Raw genomic sequence first — 26279 nt, 5'->3', positions numbered from 1 at the left:
GGTCTGTTTATACCTTCACTTAAGTAAGCACATTGTTGTAGGTTCCAGTGAGCTGGACTTTGCCTCCATATGTTTCTACTGGGGCCTAAAATATTTAGGGAGTATGTTTTGAATTATGTTTCCCTTGTTTGAAAACCAGGAATGCTGAATGTTAGCCAAGTTCGAGGGTGGCCTGTGTTCTCATCACTGCCTCTTCTCTTTGTATAAGGTGCCAGTTTCCTTCTTACTTTTTCATATAAAATCCTGACATACCAAAGATCTGTCAGTAACTTGCTACCCCAAAACTACACCTGTCCTCAAAAATACAAAGGAAGGGAAAAGAAAACTTATCAAAGTCAGCGACTATTTTCATGCCATTTAAATATGTCCAAAGGAACATAAAATGAATTTCACCATAAACTCACCTGCCTCCACCCCTCAATTCCACATGGGGTCCTTGACTAGGATTCGGGGGGCAATGAAGGACAGTGATGCTGTGATCCAGGCTCCCTCTGGGGTCTCTCCAGCACTTGGATCGGCACCTGGTACTTAGTAGGTGCTCAGTCCAAGCCAGCTGAGTGAATGAGTGACTCACAGGCATCGAACGTGTAACATTAGTAAATTAATAGCATTGTTTGTTGGACTCAGAATAAGCTCAGAGTCCTTTGGCCTTCCCAGCCTCACATACTATTTTGATACTAGGGCCATTTCTGGGAATTTTATTCTGTACTTGACAAAAGGCTAGTACAATTTCAGGGTTAAGCAACTTGCCCTGGAGAAATTTTATGATAAAATGTTAAGAAAAACAGTTAAATGTCCAAAATGCCATAGCATTGTCCTTTGGTGTTTATAATGTATGGCTGTAATTTTCTTCCTTTATTGTGTTTTCTGCATTTTCCACAATGGGTATCACTACTTACATAATAAGAAGAGGCAAATGCTTAAAAGAGAAAATCTCTCTTCTCCAGATATGATTTGGTTAGAGGATGAGTCAGAGACATATAAAATAAGAGAAATCTTAAACACAGGTGTCCCTCGCCCACTCTTTAAATTCAGGAACAGGAAACTCAGGAATGAAATAGATTCAGAGAATCAAGGGTACTTGTATTCAAGATTAGCAAAAGGGAATGTCCTCAGCAGAAATGCTGATTATCTATAGTATAGAGATAAAATGTGATAGTGAAGGTACAAAGACAAAATGAGGTATGGAGCACACGGTAAGTACTGAGTAAAAGGCAATTTATTGTGTTTATGCTAATATGTGTGGTCAATTCCCAAGCAAATGATTTTGTAACCCCTGCTAGAGGGAGAACGCTTCCAGTCTTGGCCAGGGGAGGAAGGATCCAGTGTCTGTATTTTTTTTGAAAGGTCTATAGATGAGTCTCATGTGCAAATTAATATCCCTGCATGAGAACCATAACCCATCAGAAAACCCAAAAGACCGAGGACAATGATGGGTAGACGACAACCCAAGATTTTCTGCCATAGATGAGCGGTCCCACTCAGCAAGACTGGACAAGAGGCTCAGAGTCTGCAGCTCAGGAAAACAAGCCAGTCAGGACTTCTAATACGACCTAATACTGTTGGCGGGGAAGGGCAGTTCAGTACAAGAAGGAAGCGCCAGATGAGTTAGCCGTGTAAGCCAGGATGGAAGTTTCATCCTGAATCCAAACCATGATGGACTTGGGTCCCCGATAGTAAAAGACCTGCTTCTCTGGGGCGTGGAGAGGATTCCACAAGAGACTGAGGCAGGAATGTGAGGCAGAGCAAAAAGTCAACCAGGAGACTCCAGAGTTTGGGTGCCATGAGGGTGATGGACAGGTGTGGTCCTCAGGACCCCTGGAATGTGTATCAAGCTGCGGGTTCCCGGCCAAGCCTCAGACTTGACTAGTTACAGGAATATATGTGTATATTCCTTTATATATTCCTATATATTCCTTTATCCTATATACATACTCCTTTTCATATTCTTTTTCATTATAGGCCATTACAAGGTACTGAATGTAGTTCCCTGTGCTGTACAGTAGGACCTTGCTGTTTGATGCAAAAATTTTCTAAACAAAGTATTTGCAAACTAAATCTAGCCGTATGTATGACAGAGTTGAGTTTATCTCAGAAGTTAAATGTGGTTTTGGTCTCCTGGATGTCTTTATCAATTTATCGTAGGTAGAAAGCCTGCAGACCCCTTCTCAGAAAAGTGTATTAAAATCATAAAATTTAGCGGGTAAAAAAGGAAGGTGATTGTACTGAAAAGCAGATATCAAAATATAGAAATGGAAATTTGTAATAGAGTAATATCTGAATTACAGGAAGAACATGTTAAATTAGAGGATACAGTGGTGGGTCTACTAACTACCAAAATTTTGCCTTAGCAGTAAGTGTAAATCATCTTTTGAGATTTGCAACAATTGCATTTTGAACATAACTAAAGTCAAATAATGAATAAGCCATGAAGTGTGGATTCAGATTCAGGGGTGTCTTGAGTCCGTTTCCCCGCCACTTCCCAGAGCCCCCCCGCTCTTCCCCTAATGTCAATGAAAGAAGTGGGGCAAGTTGTGAAGCCAAGGGCATGTTCCGTTGCAGAAAAATCTCCCCACAGCAAACCTGGGGGCATAGTCAGTGAACAGTTAATGCTGAGATCAGAGGCAGCAGGAAACCAGCAGGGTCAGCTGTTTACAAGTCACAGCTTACACTCTGTGTGTCTGTGTGTGTTTGTATACACACGTGTGTGCTCATACAGTGTATACACTTGCCTTTCGTGTGAAGCCTCCTCATTGTACAAATTTGAAATCCACACACATGTGCGGTGCAATCAGCCAAAGCTCAGCCGATGCTAAGTTGTTTGTTGTTGCTCTGCCTCTTCTGCTGAACTCCGCGAGGAAACCACGCGCCAGCTGTTGCTTTCGGGGACAACGGCTGTGTAGGCTACAGGTGCGCGCCTTGTTTCACTGCCAACTCCAATTTCTTTTTAGGACAAATTGCCATTCGAAAAAGGGGGAAGCATTCACTTGGCCTCCAAGCCTCTGAGAGAGGAAAAAAGATAACCTAAGAGACTCCTGACAGCTGTGCGGGACAGTATCCAGGAGGGGGCAGAGCGCGGGGCTGCGAGTCGAGGCTGTGTTTCCTCCAAGCTCTGCGCTGACTTCGAGGGGGCACGTGACTTCTTTGGCCCTTGATTTGTTCAGCTTAACTTAGGGTCTTGGACCTGTTTGATCCAATATCGGAGTATCACCTTTCTGCTCAGTGACCCTCCATGGCTCCCTACTTCCTTACGAGGGAACAACGCCCATATCCTCACTGCAGTCTCTTAGGCTTCACCCCCCAAAACCACCAGACTTATTTCCTCTTCACTCTGGACCACACCTGCCTACGTGCTGTCTGTCCAGCGTGAGGGGCCGCCAGGCCTGTGATCACTGTTCCCTCTCCCCCTCTGCTGCCCACCCCCCTTTGCCTCCTCTTTTGCCTTATTCAAAGGTCACTGCCCCGTCCCCACTCCTCCCTACCACAAATGCACTCTCCATTCCTCGCCCCGTTTATTTTCCCCCACAGCACTTACCACCAGCTCACGGACCCCGTCTTTCTTCCTTTTACTTATTTTTTTCTGATGATTTTCAGACTGGAAAGACCATGTTGGATAGTAGCAGAGAAACAGGGGGGGAAAAGACAATCAAATGAGGAAAAGTATCTTCTAAAAACTAAAATGCCCACCTGAAAAGGAGGTAGGAGATAAAATAATAGTCGTTACAATTTTGATAAACCCAGGTACGTAGTCAGTACTGCTTTTCAGAGTATTTGGGGGTAGGGAGGCAGCAATAAAAAGAAATTCTGCCTGAAAACAAGAAATTAAATTCTTGGGAAGATGATGTGTTCAGCTTGAAATAGCAGTAATACTTTTATGACCTTGGTCTGGTAATACTCTGCTTTATAATTTGATCTTTCTGGCAGCTGGGTCATGAATCTCATTGGACGGTATCGCACAGTTTCGGGAGCAGAAAAGAACACCCCACGATGGGAACAGGACTACCATCTGCAGCCCATGGGCAAGCTGGGATTATTTTATGAATACCTTGAAATGAGTAAGTCATTAGTGAAGTTTTTGGTGCTATCCATCATACTAAAATATGTTTTGGATCTCAGAAGCATCTGTCATTGAGCCAAATAATTATCTAGCATAGCTAAATGGAGTCCGTTTTTCTCCGTTAGATAAAATTATACAATCAGGCTTTCAAATAAGGTGACTGTGTGTATCTCTGTCAATATTTATTTTGTACAAAGCTGAAGATTTATTGCCAAGGAATGAAATGGAATATTCATTGAGGTACGTCTCCACCGTTAATTCTCAGAGCGTTCTGACCATGTTGTCTAAGAATGAACTCAGAACTATTATTAGCCGTGACTCAGCTCGGGCTGGAGTCCATGCAGCACAGCTGTTGGCTGATACCCTTCTAAACAGAGTCATGTGAGCCCGCCAGCCTGTGCAGAAAGCCCACGGGAGCAGCCTGCCTCGTGGCAGCAAGGGTCACAGGGTCAACCCTTCCACATCTCACACCTGCCTTTGACATTGTTCCTATTTCCTCTGGCTGATGGTTTCTGCCTGGTTCCTTGAGTGACCTCATGGCACATCACTGGCTTGAACTCAGGACGAATTTGCTGGTCTGGAATTAATGTTGAGCACAGATCCCTTCCTTCTCCAACGTCTTTGTCCATTTCTGTACTATTCGCTTGGTCTCTCTTTCTCTTCGGTTGAACTTGTTTTTGAGCTTTCGGTTGCCTTTAAATGGATGCATCTCAAAATAGATTTCCATAGTAAACGTCATCTTTTCTATTATGCATGGCGCTCTTATCTACCAGAAGGCTAACAATGTACGTGTTTTGTATCTGTGCCCTTTCAGCTCACCATTGCCTTGAATTACAGTTTTTTTTTTTGAGCTTGGGAGAACAGGAAAGGATTTTGGTTGACAGGCTTTGCATTTATGCATAGGGGTTCCTGTTTGCAAAGACATCCCTTTGTGTTTCCTGTTTGTAAGTCTGCAGATAGAGGGAGGTTTTGTTTGTTTTTTTATTAAATCACATTCTATATATAAAATAATTGCTTTTAAAAATATACATTATACATGGAAACGCATCTGCTTCCTTCAGTGAGTGAAAGGTTCATCTTGCAGTGTCTTCAGTCAACAATGCCTTGCAGCCTGGAGTCTGATTTGAATTTCATTTTTGCTTTTGTTATTTTTTGGGACCAGGTTCCATTAAGGGTGTAGAAGCTATTTGTTTATTCTGCTGATTTTCAAAAGGACTGTAAGCCAATGACCTGTTTTTCCAAAATGAGTCATAATTGTAAATATTTCTTATTGGACCGATTATCAGCATTAATAATAACAACATTCTGGAGACAGAATATCATTTGTTATCTTAACACACACAAAAAAAGAGCCTTGGAAAAAAGTTATTGTTCTGTAGTTAGTCAAATAAAGGGTACTGAAAGGAAGTTCTGTGCTTTGGGGAGAAACTGATAGGACTTTTGGAACTTCAGAGTCTCATGAAAATAATTACCAATTAAGTAAGTCAGCCTCCCCCTACCCTGCAAGAAAGGATGGAATAACAGCTATTATAGAGAGATTTTTCAGGTTTATTAAATTGTTTTCCTATTATCTAAATAATTGCTAATGAACTAGAAAAATTAATCAGTTTCTGAGTTATTCTGTATTCAACACCAGAGTGAAACTTATTTTTTGTTCTTTTGGTTCGTGGGAGATAGAATTTCCAAGTGCTTTTTGAATTATTTTTGTTCCTCTAAAATAGAGTGCCTTTGGTGGTGATCTCCTGACCACAGTTTCCTCCTTCCAATTTTCCCCATAATCATTAATGACACCCCTGCCTGCCTTTTTAGTTATGCCTCTTAGCTATTGAAGGGGAACACTTCAGACAGATGAACCCAGGAGCCCTCCACCCTTGCTGAGTTAGGCCTCACACCCAGCCACCAGCCCTGGTCTCCTCTGCCTGAATTACCTTTCTCTTTTCTGCCCGGAGGGATGCCTGCCAAGCCTCAGCAGGAACCCTCCACTTTCTACCCAGATTTTCTGCTCTCCTCTCTAGGCATTAATCGCACTTGACTCCTGTCTTGATGGTGTGTGATTCTGTCCCTGTGTCCATTGTGCTCCCTGGCTAGACTGATCCTGTTGGAGACAGTAGTCAGGCCTTGGCATCTTCCAGTCCTTGTCCAAAGCACCACTGCCTGGACCCTAGTCCTCATACACGTTTAAGCGGCTTGAGCTTGGAGATTTAACACACACATACAACTGTGAGCCGAGTTTATGGTAACATTGCCCCCACGGCCCCCACCAAGTTCCATATGGCATATGTTTTTTTTTGAGTGAAATTCCTTTTTTATTTTTAATGAATTCCTCACCATCCTTTGAGATTAGAGTAACCCTGGGGGTATTAACCAAAATTGCTTCCCCCCAGCTCCACCAGCGAATGATCCTGACTTCTGAGAACTCAGACATGGGACATAAGAGAAATAGTCTGTCAGCCTTAAAATCTGGAAGCCATAAGATACCGTTTTGTACTTAGAGCACTCACTACACAGCGCAAACACCAGTCTCTTGAGAATTTGGTGATGCCTTCCCAGCGGGCGGGTGCCCTAAGTGAAATGCAGTGAGTGATGAAGTGAGCCCCCTTTGTCTCTGGTACTGCCTCTTCCACCCTTGCTGAGTTCACTTGATCTTCCCTTCATGTAGTATTTTCTCCATTTAATTTTCTCCAGCTAATATCAATTGTTCTTCAGCATCTCCTTGCACCCACCCCCTTCATTCCGTCTCTCCAGTGCTGCCCCACCCACACCTCCCCTGCGCTCTCCAGGACCAGGCCTGTCTCCCCCACACCCTCACCTCTGCTCTGCGTCTGCCCACCACCTGCACTGACGTTTCCTCGTCTTTGCACGATGAACCTTCCAAAATGGCAGCTGAGTAACTGGGGAGGGTTTGTACTCCTCTCATCTCTGTACTCATTCATCCATCCATCCATCCATCCATCCAACACTGAGCACCTGCTGTGCCAAACACTGTATCAATTGCTGGGGAGACCCGAGACAGGTAAGACTTGGTGTCTGCACTTGCCAGGCCAACTGAAGGATGGTGAGTAGTTGGTGGCACTAAGCATGTGAAAACAAATCAGCCTTCCTAGAGCTGGAGATATTTGAACTGGATTTTGTAAGGTGAATGGAAGTTAGCTCTCTAACGTGTGGTGGAGGGAATGGACGCTTCATGCAGAGAGGTAGAGACATTCAAGAGTACACAGGCATGAAACAGCTTGGCCATATTGAAGAACAAGTAGGGCTAGAACAAAGGATCCATAGGTGGGAAGATCAGGTACGCAAGGCCTCTGCATGATGGGTCTTGTGTGCTTAGCCGGGGGACTTGAACTTGCCCTTAAAGAAACAGGGATATATTGGAATATTTGTGAGCAAGAGAATTGCATGATGTTTATGTTGAAATGATCCGATTATTCCGGAAGCAGAATGGACTGTTTTGGGAGGAGGCCTATATTTGGGGAGAAGATGATATTTCAGGGGGCCACCCCAGGTAACGGAGACACCAAGCGATGCACACCTGCAGAGAGGCTGTGGGCACAGGAATGGAGATTCAGGAGACAGACTTGGTAAGTGTTGCAGAGGTGACTGGTATGGCAGGTGAGGCGTAGGGTCGCTGAGCTAACCTTCCGGAGACCGAATCTGCAGGGTGGTATATAAAGAGAGGAAATGGTTCCATGATGGATATTTTTAGTGTGAGGTGTCTGTGGGACATCTGAGGGGTGATGTCCATTGTTAGGCTGGATTCTCAGTCAGGAGCTCAGAGGAGCAGCGAGTGAGGCCCCGGGGTGATTCAGGCATGCTAAGCAGAGAATTGACGATGAGGACCTGGGGAAAAGGGACATGTACAGGGCAAATGGGAGAAGAGAAATCCACCAAGAGAAAGAGGAATAGCAGAACAGTTGGGAGAAAACTAGTGGAGACTCGTGCCAACACAGGGAAGGCTGCAACCTGGCTTAAGAGGGATTTGAACACTGATTAAAAGGAGCATAATGAGAAAGGTGGGTGTAGGGGTCAGAAAAGCAAGAGCTAAAGCCCACCTTTAATTGCCAAGACTGCAGGGAGAAAGAGAAGGAGGACTACACTTAGGTAGCCTTTAAAAAACCAGATCTGTGTGTATGCCTATGTACACACACACTTTTCTCCCTTGGCTGTTTAAAATTATTTAAATAAAACAAAAATCAAGGGGGCAAACATTCCACAGAGAGGAAAATATTTGGCCATATCAGTAGCTACCTGGTGATCAAATAAACAGGGACTGAAAATGTCCACTGGCTTTGGAATACGCAGCCACCGACAGTGCAACTCCTGTTTGAGTGCCGCAGTGAGGGCCACGGAGGATGTCCAGCTTTGAGCTTTGGCTCAGTCATCGGTATAGGAACTTCTCCAAGAAACGTGACTTTAAAGGGAAGAAGAAAGTGTAGAAAGTATCAGAGAGCAATACAGGGTCATGAGAGAGGGTCAGGCGAGGGTTATTTTTGTTTTTACAGTGAGTGTTTCTGGCCTTGCTGAGTTGATAGGCCTTTGTTGTTGTTGGTCTTGGTTCCAAAAGTTTTTTAGAAAGTTCTTCTCACTTGAAAATCTGAACAGATTAAACCATGTTGGGGTTTTTCCTGATATTTTTTTAACTAAAAAAAATCTATCTGGAATTTATTTTAATGTCAAAAGTGAGGACTCTGTACCAGGTCTTCCAATTATTTAGCTAATTACTCCAATACTTGAATCCACTGATTTGAAGTGTCAGCTTTATAATATTACTAAAATCCTATAAATATCTGCATCTATTCTTGAAATCTATTTTATTTCATTCATACTGTCAATGCACTATTTCTGAGCTGTTTCCATGACCATAGATTAATACCTCCTAGAGCTGGTCCTATTTTATCTTTTTTCAGAATGTCCCTAACACTACGAATTCAGACATCCCTCCTCATTATTTTACTTGTATATTTGTGTATATTTCTGGAAGAACTTTAGGATCACCTTTCAGCTTTTTTTCTTAAATCCATTTGGGATTATTAACTAAATTTGCATTTGAATTCTAAATTTTATTTTGGAGAATAAATTTGCTACGGTCCCCAAACTTGAGTCTGCTCAGTGAAGAGTATGGTGCATCCTACCGTTCATCCAGTCATCATCGTTTTTCTTTCTTAAGTTATTTATCACAACCATCTTAACATTTTTCACTAATTTTTTTCTAAATAGTGTGTGCCTTTGTTGTCATTATAAATGGTGTCTTTTCTGGGTTCTGAACTGGGTTGATGGCTAAGAAAGTCCTAATTTCTGGCTTCTCTTGAATGAGGAGATCTGACAGCTTGGGGCTGTAATTCCAATATGGTGACTGGGAGTGGTGCGTTTCATTAGAATATCCACTTGCCGGTTACTGCACCCACTCCACGCATTTGTTACTTGCCTGGCCCCTGTAGGTGGATGAGTTCATGTAGGGTTAGGTGGGTTATGGACACAGATATTGACATCACTGTTTGGTGCCATGCTGCTGACTCTATGGCATCACCAATTCTGGTCCTTGCCTGTCTGCTTTTCTGCAGCACATCCCTGCCTCTCAGGTCAGAAGCAAACGTCAGCTTCTCCTACCCAACCACCCCCTCCACAGTCTTGCCCTTCCTGGCCAGAGTGGTCCCTGTCCCTTGGCTGAGCAACAACCCTAAAGGAACTATAAATTTACCTCTCATCCACTGTCTTAGTTACATCCCTGTACTAGTTTACTTTAAACGCCTTTTAGGTCTCCGGCCTGATCATTTCTAACCCCTCCTCCACCCCGTGGTACGGCTTACCCCAAATCTCTGCTGCTCCATCTATAGCAACGCCGTGTAAATTACAGACAGAGGTAAGAACCTCTAAGCCACCACCACAACTTTGACTTCCTGTAACCACGCAGACCAACAGTATCAAGATAAAAATTCCTGAAAAAGGATATTTTGCTTATTAAGACACTTTAATTGCATACATTTCTGTGACTTGTAATAACTTCACAGACTCTGAATGTGCTGCACTCACATTCCCAGACTCAGGGGAGCTTGCTCACTTGCCTATTTTCAGCGTATTTCCAACATTCTCTACGCAGAGCTTTCCCAAAGGTACATTTCCTATTTCTTTTTAAATTGTTAGATACTGCCACAATATTCCTTTTTTTAATCCTCAATTACAAATCATCTTCCAAGATTGTAATATTTCAACACTGAGAATGAATAACATGCTTCGAGCATCCCTAGTTTATTAGCAGCAAATAACTATGGTTGGTTAAAGATTTTTAAGTATGTTATTCCCCTTAAGCATATATGTGTGAAAGAAACAGACTGTAATTAGTTGTCTTCCCGGAGATTTTATATTTGTCTTTTGTTTGGATTCTGTCACTGTTGAACATTATTATTGCCATGAATGTCTTTTCTCTTTGGGATTTAGTTCGCCATTTGCCTTTCTCTTTCTTTACAAGAGTAAAGGAATGTGTGTTGTCCTTCCATCCATCCACCGCTCCATGATGTGTGTCCATTCCATTGACAGTTATTCAGTTTGGGTTCGTCACCTTATTTGTGGCCTCTTTTCCACTGGCCCCTCTGTTGGCTCTGGTGAACAATATATTGGAAATCAGAGTGGACGCGTGGAAACTGACTACCCAGTACAGACGCATGGTGCCAGAAAAAGCGCAGGACATCGGAGCCTGGCAGCCCATCATGCAAGGAATAGCAATTCTGGCTGTGGTGACCAATGTGAGTAAGAAGGCGTCACGGGGCAGAGACCTTGAAAAGTCCAAAAATGCATTTGCGTTGCTTCCTAAGGAATCCAACGTTCGGATTGTTTAATGTGGGAGGGAGATGCTAATACCATCATCCTTATAAACAACATAGTTGTTAGAACGGTAATTGTTACTACTTTGAATGTATTTTCTTTATAATTATTATTTGTCACTTACAAGACCTCTTACAGAGGCAGCTAAGAAGCATGACCATTATACTATTGCTCAAGTGTTAATTCAATAGAAACATGGTAACAGCATTAATAAGTACTAACTCTTTTAATCCTTACATGACTATAAAAGTTATCCAGTAGCGCTTGTATAATGGAGATAGAAATCTATCCACTTAGAGTTTGAAGAACCTAAAACAAGAGCAGTCATTCCACCGTCTCTTACTATGTATTCCAGACTATCAGTTTAAAGTAGGAACTACCTGATGATGGGGTAGAAACACTTTGTGCATCCCCAGTCGTCCGTTACCTTCCTGGTCCCCTGGGGCAGAGGCTCTTCCAGGAGGTGGTCCCTTCTCCCCACCCCACTGTTGGTCATTAGCTAAGCATCCTCATGCCCTGCGTGTGTCTGAGCTGTGAGGGAACAGAACTCACTGTTTACAACCTGTAATGATTATGGACCAGTCTGAACAGTTTCCCTCCTTCCCTGCCCTCATAGTGCAGCAGGGAGCTCAACCAGAGCTCTTTCCTCCCTTACTTCACTGCCAATTTCACTCCCGGGTCACAGTCCCCAACAAAAGGCTATCCCAGTTTGAATTTCTTAATCAAGTCACACTGGCCCTGAGTCCCCGGCCTTTTCCCACGAGCACTCGTACAAACAGAACAGAGTCCGGCAGTGGCTGTGGGCCAGGCTCCTGGGTGAGGGGACGTGCTGGGCACTTCCCAGCTGCATGATCTCGGGCCAGGCTTTAACATTTCAGGGCTTCACTTCATCCTCTACAAACAGAATAATTCCCTGCCCCATATTTTAAGACTGTTATGTACCACAAAGGGTACTTAAGGAATTCAGTGAGTTAATGCATGGAAGTCACAGAGCCTCGTCCTCAGGGAATGTTAGTTACCATCTTTAACACTGGCTGCATAGACTTGGCCAGGTATCAAAGCTAGAGGCACAAGAACTTGACAATGTGTCACTGTCTGGATCACAGTCACAGTTTTACACAGTAACACAAGTTACCTGGGACCACCCAGCTGTCACCCCAACCCAACCCCCACCCCAAGAACCCTCAATTTATCTGATTTGCTTGCTATCCCTACTTCTTGGAGAAAGTTGGCAAATCACACACAGAAAATGACTGCTAGGTTATGTCCGTTTCCATTGACTCAAATCACCCTACTTTCAGTATCCACTGTGCTGCAAAACATAGACTGATGTTCAGAAATGACAGTGAGGCCTTTCCAGTTCCATAGTCAGTAAAGTATGAATCTGTCATGTTCAATATGCTATACGACACTAAGCAAGGCAGGAAAGCGGGCTCCTGCGTTTTCAGAGAATTTTTTGCAATGAGGTTTGAAACTAAAAGGGTTTTTGTTTGACCTTCAGCTAACCAGAAAATTCAATTGACTCCTACTCCCCATTACTCAAGCGTCCTGGCTTGATCGTGTTAGGCACCTTTTCCTCATCTCCCCAGCACGGCTTTGCTCCATCAGCACAGATGGAGTGCTGGCTGTGTCTCCAAGGCTGCTCCATGTGCATGGGCACGTGTGTGCACACACAGGCACACGTGCACCCACTGATGGGTGCCACTGATTCTTATCCAGTTGTTCTGTCTTATAACTCAGGCATTGGTTTATTACACCCTAGAAAAACCGCTTATTAGAATCACTGATTAAACTACAGACCATCCTTTTGCCCATATTAGGAAGTTACAGCTTAGAAGATGCAGGTCCTGTGTGTTTGTATATATGTAATGTAAGTAAGAATTAAATAAGTGTGTCATTCCCCTCACATACTTAATTTGTGCCTTTCCAATCAAATGTGCAGAGCAAAGGCTAACTGCCCATAACAGGAGAACTTTTAGGAAGAAGGGAATAGCCACCAGGGAGACGACAGGGCATCAAGCAGGAGTTTGGTATAAAATCATTCATTCCAAAGCTGCGCTGGCTCGATAAATAAGCGGAAATGACATTGTGGTATCATGCCAGAGCATCTGCTATTGAAGACCGATTTTAATTTATTTTGATATAAATGGAAAATTGTGTCAGAACAGCATGGGAAAAGAAGCACACTGCATCTATCTGTACTCCTGCAGTGTGTCTCAGAGCTGCTCAATTTGGGAGGGAAAGTATCTTGTCAGGAGACAACAGAATTATCTTCCTTGTTGGAATTTTTGTTGCTTCCAGAAGCACATCTGCAGGTGATTCTGCAAAAGGCTAGAGTTGAATTAAATGATAACAGGAAATTTTAATCTATTGAAATCTGGGAAAAGTGAAATATTTTTGCCTTCCACCACCACCAGGCAAGCACACATACACCCAGAGATTTCACATTAGAGGAAATGACAAAGCTGGTTCTAGTAGGGGGAAATTTTGCAATAGAAAAGCCCCTTAGTTGTTTTTCTTGCTTTGCCTGAGATCTTGTTTGTTGGCTTGTGGTCTCACAGTGTCTAAACCATATGTTCAGATGAAGACTATTAAAATCATGTGGTGCAGAGAACATGTCTGTTCTTCTGCTTCAAAAAATGACTGAAACATTTAGCTTTGTTTATTCCCATAGAATTCGGATTGAAGTCTGTTCTCAACTTTCTCCTTCCTTCAACCCAATTTTTTTTTACTGGAGAGTTTAAAGTGCAAATTAAAGAATTTTGGAGAAAATTCATGTAATTCATAAGAGTTTCACATCCAAATTTAAGACTGACCCATATTTATACTTTGAATCCAGGAACACACTAAACTTTGTTAGTTAATAATTTATAATGTTTTTAAGTTTATCCATGTAATCTTCTAGAAGTTGAGAGGCTTAGACCCTAGACCTCACAAAACAGGTATCATTGCTTGACTGTGTGGATGGATCAATCCCAGTACAGCCTCCTGCTGCTACATTTTATTAAAAGTAATAAAGAATTCTTGCTAATACAGAAGCACATACTGAGTCTTTAAAATAAATCAGACTATGGGTTGACTTACCTAAACAAGTCAAGATACTATAGGGAAAAAGTATGAATCTGAAGGAAAATATATTTTATGCAATTAATATTCTATTTTTAAGAAGCAAATGATAAAAAGCTTTTTAATCAGTTATTTATCGACAAAGGAATTCTATAAAGCCAACTTATTTTCATAAGTGTTACATATACATAAGGGCCATCTAAATCTATATTCTTAAAGATTAAGTTATATCAAATAGATCTCCAAGGTTGATTGCTTTTCATTATATTCTAAATTTTGAAAATGAAGTTAACATATGCAAGCAGCTCTTGAGTTATCCACAGTACCCTAGTCGACAGTTATTCTTACTGTACTTAACAAACATAATAGGCAAGGATCAGGCCCTTGCTTTTGAACTGCCACTGGACTTCTGGATATTCCCTTAGGTTAAAGACCAAAAGCAAAGTAACTATTCTACTTTAAAGCAGTTGCTCAAAGATTTTAAGACATTCACTATCTATATCCATTTGACAAGAAAGAATTAAGGTTTCTGAATCTTTAAAAAATCTACTGCTGAAAATGTAATTCTGGCATGTCTGTTAACCATAACTATAAAGGCTCTAAATTAACGCTCCATTTTACTGTTTTCCTCCCGCCATAGGCCATGATCATCGCTTTCACATCAGAAATGATCCCCCGCCTGGTGTATTACTGGTCCTTCTCCGTCCCGCCCTATGGGGACCACCTGAACTACACCATGGAGGGCTACATCAACAACACCCTCTCCTACTTCAACATCGTGGACTTCAAAAACAAAAACAAGGACAACCCATACACTGGACTTGGTGACCATACCTCGTGCAGGCAAGTTCTGTTTACTGGTATTTAAAAATGCACCTCACCTTTTATAGGACTTTTGTTGTAATATAATTCTGTTTGGTATCACAACTGCTAGGGGTGTTTTTTTTTTTTTCCCTAGTTTTCTTTTCAATAAACTTAAAAAAAAGGGTAAGATATAAAAGTTAGTACAGACTAGGGTTAGAACCTTCAAACCAAACCATAAAGCAACCTTTTAAAATGAGAGTTAAGCGACTACAGGGAGATGGATCCAGGAGAAAACTCTTACTCAGTTGTTATGACTAATGTGTTATTTAAGCACACCCTGATGATCCTGAATGATGACAAACGAGCAGTCACTTAACAAAGCAATACCAGGACAAACAAGGTAAGTACCTCAGCCTAGCCTAGCAGCATTCTCTACAAGTATTCCAAAGCTCTCTGCATTTATTGTCATGGCTGGTAAGATCCATTGTGGACGGTGCACATCAACAAAATTACCAACTGATGAGGTTTGTCGACTACGTGTTTTAGAGGGTTTTTTTTTTTTTTCTTCCAATCAGAGTCTTAAACCTAATGGAGGCTTTAAAATTACTGAGTTCATCTCCTCAAAGTCTTCTCTGATTCAAACTCTCCAACAACACAAGTAAGAAACCAGAAATAAGCCCCAAATAAATGTTTCCAAGTTACACATAGTGGAGCATCGTCAGAATCCCACATTGCCTCTGCTTACTCTTACTTTACATAATTCTAAAGACTAATTAAACTTCTAAGTCTAATAGGTTACGGGTAGAAAATCAGAGCTATGCTACCTGAAGCACATGACATCTGAAACAAGGAAATTAGGTAAGGAAATTATAAAAAGTAGGTAGGATTCTCTGTGGGGAAGTATAGCCCCACAGCTGAGTGAGCCCTAATGACAGCATTATATAAATACGTTGGTAAGCATGTTTCTGAAAATGTGCTCAGTTTTAGTTTTACTCTTGAGAAAGCAGGGATAAAACTCTCAGCCCCCCAAAAAAAAATTTAAGATACTTCTTAAATCCATCATTATCCATCATCTTCTTCTTCCTCTTGTAAGTTAAATGAAGTGTTACTGGAGTCTTCGTTATCAAACTAAACTCTTGGATGAAATGTATATTATGTTTTATTTAAAAGAGGTGCATTAAATATACACTTTTTAATGGGTCCTTGTTTACAGCATTTGATCAAAAAGAATCACCTCCTGATACGCCTCCACTTTGTTTCCAGGTATCGTGATTTCCGGCACCCTCCCGGACACCCGCAGGAGTATAAACACAACATCTACTACTGGCATGTGATCGCAGCCAAGCTGGCTTTCATCATTGTCACGGAGGTAGGAAAAGTATCCTCTGAAATAGTTCACAAGGCAGATATACGGGCAGACCTTTTGTTAGCTTTAAGTATTGCCGACTCTGACTTAAAATATACAGGATGCTCTTATCTCTTGCTAATAATTATTTTAGGGCACTTACTAATCAGATTTGACCTGAGAATACCCATAATGCTCTCAGTAATTAAATGAAGGCTATCTGCTTTAAAAGGTAAAAGCATGTTGTGTACTAGGGGATTCAATTCCTTTCAATTTAGTATTAATTGAAGGCCTTTTGGAGGGGGGGGAGTATGGAGGGCACTGGGCTGCACACTAGGCTGTGAAGGGGCTTATTCAAGACAAATAAGATGTGATGTCTACCCTGAAGAAATGTTACTGCTATATCAGTTTTATTTGTATTATTACTATTTTTTATTGCACATTCACAGTATACCTTCTTACAATAGTTTTTTACGCCCCTACATTTACTAGCTCTGGAAAGTGACTAAGGCAGCTGTATGTTTGAAATTGATCTAGCCAACTTTGCTTCTTCCACGGACTGAATAACTATTACTAAATTCTGAAACCTCAAAAGCTACTTGATGGATGTGGTCAGTTAGGATTACATTTAGCTGCGGGAAACAAAAAACCCACCTACAGCGGCTTAAACAAATAAGGGCTGATTTTTCTCACATAACAAATTGCATTAGAGGTAGGTGGTGGTTCCTGAATCAGTACCAGCTCCCTGATGTGAGGACCGTATCTCCAACTCTCTCGGTTTTCTCTCACTGCATGTCACTTTATGACCGCAGTGTGACTGCCACAACTCCAGGTAACAATTATAAGTTCCGGGTGGGCGGAGAAGGAGGAGAAGGTGATGCTAGCCTTACCTGTTCCTATTTGTTACGAAAGAAAGTGTTCTGCCAGGAGCCCCCAGAGCAGACTATCACCCACATCTCATTGCTCCCAGCAGCGAAGTAGGATGAAATGAGAGGTATTTGGTTTGCTGTGAATAAAATCAAAATCTGTTAGTGAGAAAGGAGTGGGACAGGCTTTGATAAATTTTCTAGTATTTTTTTTAACAGCTATAGAAGAAAATAATCATTAGTTCACCACCGTAAATGGATTCCTGAAGTGCAGTATCCAATATACCAGCAAGAGTCACTTGTTCATATTCAAGTATCAAGCTGCCAAAACGTTTAGATGTCTCCTTTTGCTATCATGGTGGACTAGATACTGTGAGAGGCCATGTCACTATTTAGAATCAGCTGAAAAGATAAGTTCCTTTGTAGATTTCTCTTCCCTTCCAGTAAGCTCAAAACTGCAAAGAGGAAAAAAAGATGATGCCTCCACCTCAAAGCTCAGGGAGGCCGAGACGGGGGTCAGCAGTGAGGTGGGACGGCTGAGCTTCAGACTCCTGGGTTCTGCCAGGGGCCCCACAAAGGGCTAGACTTGTCTCAGAGCAGAAGGAAGTGCCTATCTTCTCTAGAGGAAAGTGTCTTCAATTTAGACCTCAGGTTTTTCTCAGATCAAGATGATCAAATATGAGCTTACAATCAAAGATGAACAAAGAAAAGGGGGAAGTTTTTTTTTTTTTTAAAATAGGAATGAGATTCATCCAAAAAGATTGATTTGGACCCTCAATAACTTTGAATTACCAGGTAAGGAATAAACTAACCATATATGAAAATATTTAAAGTAATAAATCTCAATGAAATAATAAACTATAAAAATTTCAAGGCAGTTTTGAAAATATTTAAATAGAACTTTTAGAAATAAAGCTATAGTTTTTGAAAAAAGAATTAGTACACTGGAAGACAGGTCTGAAAAAAATTACCACTAGCACATCACAGGGAGATAAGAAAAGTGGCATAGAAGACAGAATGAGAAGGACTAACTTTCCAAAAAAAATGGATAATGGAGGAGAGGCAATATCTGAAGAATTATTGGCTAAAATTTTTCCAGCATCAGTGAAAGACATCTGTTCACAGAGCAGAAAGCACAACAAATATTAAGCAAAGAAGTCTGCATTTATATGGACCATAGGGAAAATGCAGCACACCGAAGATAAGATCTTAAAAGTAACCAGAGAAAAAACACAGATGACTGACAAAGGAAATTAAGATTAGAATGAGAGTAGATTTAATAGCAACATGGAAGCCAGAAGAGAGGAGTCTAATATCTTTAAACTGATAAGGAAGGTAACAGGAAACCTCAAATTAGAGGAAAACTTTTTGAGCAATTGAAAAAAATCTTTCCACAATGAAAACACCAGGCCAGATGGTTTTCTAGAAGAGTGATAACAAACTTTCTAGGACAAATCATTTCTATCTTATACAAACTCCTCCAGAGATCAGAAAAAGGAAATACCAACTCTTCAGATCCTAAAATCAGGCAAGAATACAAAGAGAAAGGACAATTATAAACCAATCTTACTTATTACATAGATGCGAAGATCTTTCTAAAATGTGCAGACTGAATCTAGCAATATATTTTCAAAAGATGACACCATACCACACTGGCTTTCTCCCAAAAATGCAAGGGTGGTGTAACACAGAAAATCTGCATGTCTATCAGTGTCACCTACCTCAGAAATAGATGGGGGGGGGGACCTTTCCTGTATCAGCTTTTGCCTCTTTACTCTGTAATTTCCATCATTCATACTCACTAATCTCTCTGTCATCTCAGAATATTCTCCACTCTCACATTACCTAACTTATGCAAAACACTTGACACAGCTGATCATCAAAACTCTTCCTCACTTGGCACCTAAGAAAACACTTTTTTTTTTTTTTTTGCCTTTCTTCCCACCTCACTAGGCAGCCGCTTCTTCATTTCTTTGTCCATTCCTTCTCTTCTCCTTAATGACCCCAGAGTTCATTCCTTGGTTGTCTTCTTTTCTCTATACTCCCAGCCTTGGTGATCTCATGCAGTCCGCAGGCTCTAAGTGTTACCTTAAGTGACTCACTAATGGGTATCTCCAGAACACCTCTCTTCTGAGCTCAACCCATCAATCCAACTGCATACTTGACCCTTCTGCTTGGCTATCTAACAGATACCTCAGACTGACTGCCCTCAATTCCCATATGTTCTTAAATCCACTTCTAATGTTCTCCTCCCTAGCTCCACAGTTACTCTCCCCTCCCCTCAATTATGGCAGCTCCATCTCAGCAGTTGCTCAGGCCAGAATTCTTGGAGTCCTCCTTGTTTTCTCTCCCCAGCTTATTCCAAATGCAGTCCTGTTGGCTTTTCCTTTGCAAATATATCACAAATCTTACCACTTCTTACCAACTCTGCTGCTATCCCCCAGATTGGAGCCACCATCATTTCTTGCCCGAATTAGGGCAACAGTCTCCTAACTGGACCCCCTATTGAGAGGAAAAGCCAAAGTCCTTACAGTGACATACACGACCCAACACAATCCAGCCACGCTACCTCCCTGATGTCATTTCTCTCAGCCTTCCTGGAGTACATCCTGCGGGCTTCCACCCTGTGGACTCTGTACTGGCTGTTCCCTACGCCCAGAATGTCTTTCCTCCTGATGTCTGCATAGCTAATTCCCTCACCTCCTTAAAGTCTTTGCTCAGTGAGGCATATCCAGACTAATCCATATGAAATCAATATAAAATTTACCTCCCACCATAACACTCATGAATAACTGTTACTCTGCTTTACTTAGCTCACAGCACTTTTTTTCCCACAGCTCTTATCACTTCTGAACACTATGTATAATTTGTTTCTCATTATGTTAATTCTATATTATCTCTGTCATCTTGCTAGGTTAGAGATTTTTGAACAGTAAATAAATAAAAAGGTTTTCAACCTTATGAGTCTTCAGGAAAATGCAAAGTCAGACCAAAGTGAGAGTCCATTTCATAATCACAATTTGGATTTTAAAAAAATGATAATAAGTGCAGACAAGGATGTAGAGCAACTGAAACTGTTACCCACTGCTGATGGGTGTGTAAGCCTGCATGACTGCTTTGGAAAATACTTGGTACCATCTTGTAAAATTGAGCATTCACGTAACAGAGGCTCTTGGCCATTCCACTCCCAGGTGCACGCTCTTGAGAAACTCCCCCAGAAATTCTCCAGAATCGAAGTGCAAGAAACATTCCCAGCATCACTGTTTCTAATATAAAAACTAGACACAAACCCAGTACCTTCTGATAGGGGAACAAACCGTAGCGTGTTAACACGGTGGAACAGTATACAGAAGTGGTAAGAAATGGACATCGGTTATGCACAATAACGTTGATGAATCTTAGAAACTAATTTCAAGTGAAAAAAGTAATCTTCAAAAGACTGTACTATATAGTCTCATACTACCTTTATAAAGCTCAAATATAGCAAAACTGAACAAGATAACTGTTTGGGGATATGGACATATAATAAAAGAAGATGATACATACTAACATGGGTTAGTGCTTATCTTTGGGGAATAGGCCTGGGAAAGAGATAGGAAAGCAACACGAAAATATTAAAGCACTGTCAGTGTCATGGTGAGTATATTACAGATATTGGATATCTTCTCTTCTGTGTATCAAATAGTATTCTTGAAACTTATAAAGTAACAAAACGCAGCTCCTTGGCAGAGCCACATCATGGTGGGAGAGACTGGATGTCCATGTGTAATGCCCACCACCTTGTCCTGATTTACTGCTGCAGTGACCGACAAAAATAAACGGAAGGAACTCAGCGTTCTCCTCCATCTTTTTGTGACTTTCTTTTTTTCTCTCCTCCCTCAGCATATCATCTACTCTGTGAAATTTTTCATTTCGTATGCAATTCCCGACGTCTCGAAAAGCACGAAGAGCAAGATCAAGAGAGAAAAATACCTAACCCAAAAGCTCCTTCATGAGAACCACCTCAAAGATATGACGAAAAATATGGGGGTCATAGCCGAGCGGATGGTAGAAGTGGTGGACAACAATTTACGACCAAAAGTAGACTAAGAGCTTTATGTTCTGAGAAGCACTTTAAAGAATGTAGCTCTGTCCAAATATATTACGAATCACTAATGAGAATGTTTTAAGTTAAATCACTTTGGCAGACATGAGTCTTAACAATGGCCATTTTCATGCAGGTTACTTTTCAGTTTCAGCGAGTGATGCAGGAACTAAAAATGCAAAATTTAGATCAAGAAGGGCATAAAGCTAATCACCTGGAAAACCTGAAATGTTACTTTTTTTTGATAAATTGGTATTTTAGCAATACAGAAAAAAAGTTTCTTCGCTTGCTTAAAAGCAGCCCCTACCAAAGCAGAATGGATTTTTTTCCTCCATTGATGACTTCCATTCCTTTCTGTTCTCAAGCACATGATCTTTTTTATTTTTAGGCAGTGTTTCAGTTCTTCACTTTTGCAAGATCTGTTCCAAAGTTATCTTTCCCTTACAGTACCATCATTAAAGACTAGACATGCTAGCTGTCATGTGATTAAAAACAGCTAACGCAGAATTCAGCTTGAATGCTGTATTAAGTGGCATATAGACTCAAGACTTCACAATATTTAGGTGTATTATCACATCCCTACAGAAAAGGAAACCTCAGGTAATAAGAGCAAATAGTTTCAGTCTTCATCTTGGCCTATCTTTCCATCTCAGAGAAAGACTCATAATGGATTGGGATAAAGATAGCAAGGTTCTGAGGCATATTTGTGCTAATTCACAGCGACACCTTTCATCTTCCAGGAGCACTGGTAGAATGTCCTGCGCCTACTCAATGTTGACTGCTTTGCCAATCTCCAGGGAATAAGACAACAAAAGCAGGGAAGGTTACAGGTTGGAATAGGATTGTAACTCATACCGATCAGGATAATTACCTCTTCTAAAGATCTGTAGTTTCTTTCCCAAAATTCCGTATTTATCAACAGTTTGGAAAAGATAAGCCCATCAAGTTCCCACCAGTTGCCCTTTATCCATCGGATCCAGAAAGGGAGAGCATTACAAACCACGAGCACCGCTGTGACCGGACAGTGCTGCGCGTGTCAGGAGAACAGCACTCAGTGTGACCGTGGAGAGCGCCTTGCCTTTCCGTGGGGATTCTGCACGTCCGTCCGAGTGATCAGCACAGCAGAGCATCTGCTCAGCGCACCTTACTCCCTTCTCTTACAAGCCCAGTAACTTGTTCTAATTGCATGTTTGCACCAGAGGAGAATTCCAGGGAGGGAGAGGGAGAGACGGAATATACCCAGATTATTCCCAGTCAAGAAAAGAGACTGGATTGGATTTGAATTTCCAGCCTCCCCTCAAGCTAATCAGGCAATTAAGGGTGAGAAAAGAAAGTGGTTTGGTGACCAACCCTGCCGTCAGCTGGAGGTAACTTCCTGCGGAACGCCTGCCCTACCATGCACACCTTGCCCTCGATTTATTCAGCTGGACAGTCTTTACTGCGTGTGACTGGTAACAGGGCAGGACTGGGTACAGGAGAGGGTGTCTGGCGCTGGGCTCTCGCTAGGTGGGCTGCCACCCACTGGGATGCTGCTAAATGCCCAGGTGCCACAAGAGCCAAGCCACTCGGATTCCCAGCCGCGGAGAAAAAGGAGGCACTGAATTTTAAGTGAGATTTCCAGGCTTGTAGTAATAGAGTAGCTTAGTTCCAGGTCAGAATTCTAAATGCCTGCCAAGAATGTTACAAACAAAAACCCTGAAAATCCCAGTATTTATGTAGGATCCATCAAAACAGTATTCTGGACTTTGGAATTGTCCCAATGGATCAGGGACAGCATTTCACTAACTTTCCTGATAATGGTAAGGATGTGATCAGAGAGTGCTCACAACAGGTCACGTGAGGTCGGGCTGCACAGGGAGCTACAAATGAATTTCTTCCCGATGGGGAGATGTTCTCATCCACCACAGCCCAGATGGGTACCACTGTCGCTTCCCCTGCTCACCTGGGATCCTGCTCCTGGAATTGGGGCTGCTGCTTCTCATGTTACCTCTCCTCTTCTCTGATGTGTAGGACTATCTGCTAGTGTTGGATCTGCTGTTTCTGGACTCCTAGGAAAGTCTTGTGTATACAATACAACTTTAAAAGAATGGTGCATTTACGTTTTCATAAATCATCCTTCATAAACCGCCTTCATAGTTTAAAATGTGCTTCTGTGGACAGGAGGGAAAAAAATTAACCTCTACATTTTTAAAGATAGTGAATGTGATGTAGAACACTGCCAATAGTCCCCAAATGGCCAGGTTGTGGCACTGACAGTGTTCACATAAGTCTATTGCTGACTTGGTGGTGAGGAAGTGGGGCTGTCTGCAGGCACTTGTGGGCTGGATCAGTAAATGGGAGCAGAGGCTGCACCCTGGAAAACTGGCTGGGTGAGATGGGTGACCGATGAAAGGATAATCTGGCCCTAGACCTGCCTGGTGTTAACCACTAGAGAGATTTTAGTTTTGATCCTTTTGTGATGCCTGTGAATTTTAACGGATTGAAGCATCAGACCAAAATACTCAGGGGATCTTCCTTTAAATATCCCACAGATATTTTAGTTATGTCACTAGGAAGGGAAAGATTTTGTTTTTGTTTGGAAACTAAACAAGACCATCTTTTAAACTGTTTTGTCACCCAAAGCCTTCTCCTCGAATTGCACGTGCATCTTGAATTTCAGAAAACATTCGTTCACAATTGGGGGAGCCGAATGGGCTCTGTTGTTGAAACACTTCTTATACTATTTCTCGCATTCGTATTATAAGATGTTTGAAAAGGTAAAATGTATGAGCGGCTTAACGAAAACACAACTGAAATATTTATGATGCTTTTCATACACTGTGGCATAAGATGTAAAGTTTGTAATATTTTGCAAGTTTCTGTGCATTTTAATATTCTTTTATAGTTATAAGCATTTTAATAAATTCATTTTAAAAAATACTATGGTTGGATTTGTAATTGTCTTAATGTTTTTTTTAGGAAAGAAAAAATGTATATCTGCTATTTACCAATTATGTGTCACTCAGATAACAGATGTGCACTTTTATGTGGATTAGATCTGAAAGTTTTCATAGCCTGCATTATACTGAAACATGTATTTTCTGGGGAAAATTGGGGATAGAGTTTCAGCCAGGGCTGCTGCCTACAGTTGCTGGGATAGAGGCCTGCACAGGGCACCAGGCCTGGAGACCGGGCGTGCCAGGGTCAGGCTGCATCAGCCAGAAGGGGAGAGGTCCTTTTCTCTAACTGCATGAAGATGCTTCTGCATGTGGTACCTGGGGCATGTCACCTGACATGGGGCATTGTCACCCAGAGAGGGCACATCTCTAAGAAGGCTCAGAAGGCTCTGTTTGGACCTGCTGTGGCCCTAGGTACAGAAAGGGGACATAATGGAAAAGAATATAAAGGGGAAAATCTCATTACAAAAACCAACCTCTTTTTTAAAATTCCTGGATAACATAGAATCCAGATTTTAACTCATTCCATCCTGTGAATTTTTTTTTCTTTGACCAGCTTAAACCTCATTAGGCTTCCAGTAAAACTAAGTCAAACATAGTCTATAGCTGGACCAACAGGAAGAAGCATTTTCTGATCTATAAATGATGCTCTTGGGATGAGTACTAATACTGTTGTTCTTCCCTCCATAAGAAACAAAGAAATGGATTTAAACCATTTTCAAATCCAGCAAAGGAGCCACAAGAAGTTCGTTTCTTGAGCAGAGTACCCCCTTCTCATTTAGGGGGGATGATGAAGTCTTAAATAATTGGTATTTATCTGACCCCACAGGTCCCATGCCAGGTGTCTACCTACACATGATCTCACTGCCAGCATATTTTATTGCAAGGAAATTTTAAGTAACTTTTTTTAAATGATAAAATATATGATTTAAAAAGAAATGCAACCTGTTTAAAAATCCCCAGCTGTGTAAGAAGACTGTGCAGGAAACCTAGGTCCTGCTGTCACCCCAGCCCAGCCCAGTCCCCAGAGGTCCCAGGATGTGTGAGTTAAGGGATCAAGGGCAGCCCAAAAGAAACTTCAGGGATCTGCTTTGCTTTTAAATAATTATACTCAGTATATTAAGAGCAGAAAAGCTAGTTCTTTCCTTAAGTTTTTTAAGTTGAGCCCACATCCTATTTTCATAAATTTAGCAAATTTTACCACTTTTTAAAAGCCTTTGAATGTTTGATACCACTTGCAAACTTAATGAAATGCTTTAAAATATCTGAGCTAACAGTTATAAATTGTCCATTCCAGTTCCTTTTTAAGTACTCCTGTTTTCTAACCAACTGTGGCCAAGAGGCCATCAAGTGGAGGAGATGCAGACTTTGTCCTGCTCTTCTCTTGAGAGGACACCTTTGACAAAGCCATTTAGGCCATGTGCTCCCTTGTCACCCTTCATCACTGGGACACTAAATATACAAGTGGACAGTGGCCAGACTATATACGAAAAAAGAACTCTGACCCACAACCTGCAGCGACCAGCCCAGGAAACCAGCCCCTTATCTGTAATAATCAGACCAAGAAGCCAGCCACACTGGTAGGAAGCCTAGTCTGTTTTATCTTCAGTCCAGGAAGCCAAATGATAGCCCCCAAAACAATCAGCTCCAAATGGCCAGGACTTGGTTAATAACAGACAGCATCCCTAATTTTTATCCGTACTTCCAACTTAGGACCAACCGGAGAAAGCCAAATATGCACCTCTCACCAATCACACTGAACACACTGCTTCTAGTCGCCCACCTCCAGCTTCCCCACAACAACAGTCTCCAAGCAGGGCACACCTGAAGCCTTCCCTTTTGCCCACTAGCAAGTATTCCCACTCCTCTGCCTGCCTTGGAGTCTGCCACAGTACAAATGTCTGGCTCCCTCACGACAGCAAGCTCAGAATACATAGCCCTTGCTTGTTCTCGTTTGGTTGGTCTTCATTTCTACCTCTCTCAGCTCCAGCTTCTTAATCTGTGAAATGGGGCTACACAGTTCCCACCAGTCAGTGTCATTCTGAAGTCCCTAATGTCTCACACTGCATTCAGTGTGCCAGGAAGTATGAGAGACCACAGGATGAACATGAGGCATCTTCTTGGAGGTGTTTCAATGATTAAGGGAGAAATGACTGTATTAAGACAAACACAGATACATAATTGAATGCCAAACGTGAGCGCATCCTTAGTACAAAATAACAATCTTCAAAGGAATTGTATGTTTATGGTGAGCTGCCTCATCTAGACCCCTGGGTGATAACCTTTGCTTTCCTCTCTTCATTGG

The 26279-nt window shown here is 41.7% G+C and overlaps 1 protein-coding gene across 3 annotated transcripts in view; it reads left to right on the top strand.

The window, feature by feature from the left end:
- ANO6 (anoctamin 6) overlaps positions 1-23957 on the top strand; it is a 187002-nt gene extending 163045 nt beyond the window's left edge. For all 3 annotated transcript variants that reach the window (XM_045523605.2, XM_010964168.3, XM_045523606.2), the window contains 5 exons: positions 3925-4055; positions 10589-10794; positions 14580-14782; positions 16007-16112; positions 20837-23957. In XM_045523605.2, coding sequence (XP_045379561.1) covers positions 3925-4055; positions 10589-10794; positions 14580-14782; positions 16007-16112; positions 20837-21043 — 853 coding nt within the window. In that variant the 3' untranslated portion in view covers positions 21044-23957. The remainder of the gene's footprint in view (positions 1-3924; positions 4056-10588; positions 10795-14579; positions 14783-16006; positions 16113-20836) is intronic.
- The last annotated feature ends 2322 nt before the right edge of the window (positions 23958-26279 follow it).

This window comes from Camelus bactrianus, chromosome 12 (assembly GCF_048773025.1).
Source record: "Camelus bactrianus isolate YW-2024 breed Bactrian camel chromosome 12, ASM4877302v1, whole genome shotgun sequence".
Classification (NCBI taxonomy): Eukaryota; Metazoa; Chordata; class Mammalia; order Artiodactyla; family Camelidae; genus Camelus; species Camelus bactrianus.
The sequence above is the reverse complement of the archived record's forward strand: the minus strand, read 5'-3'. Positions and strand labels throughout refer to the sequence as shown.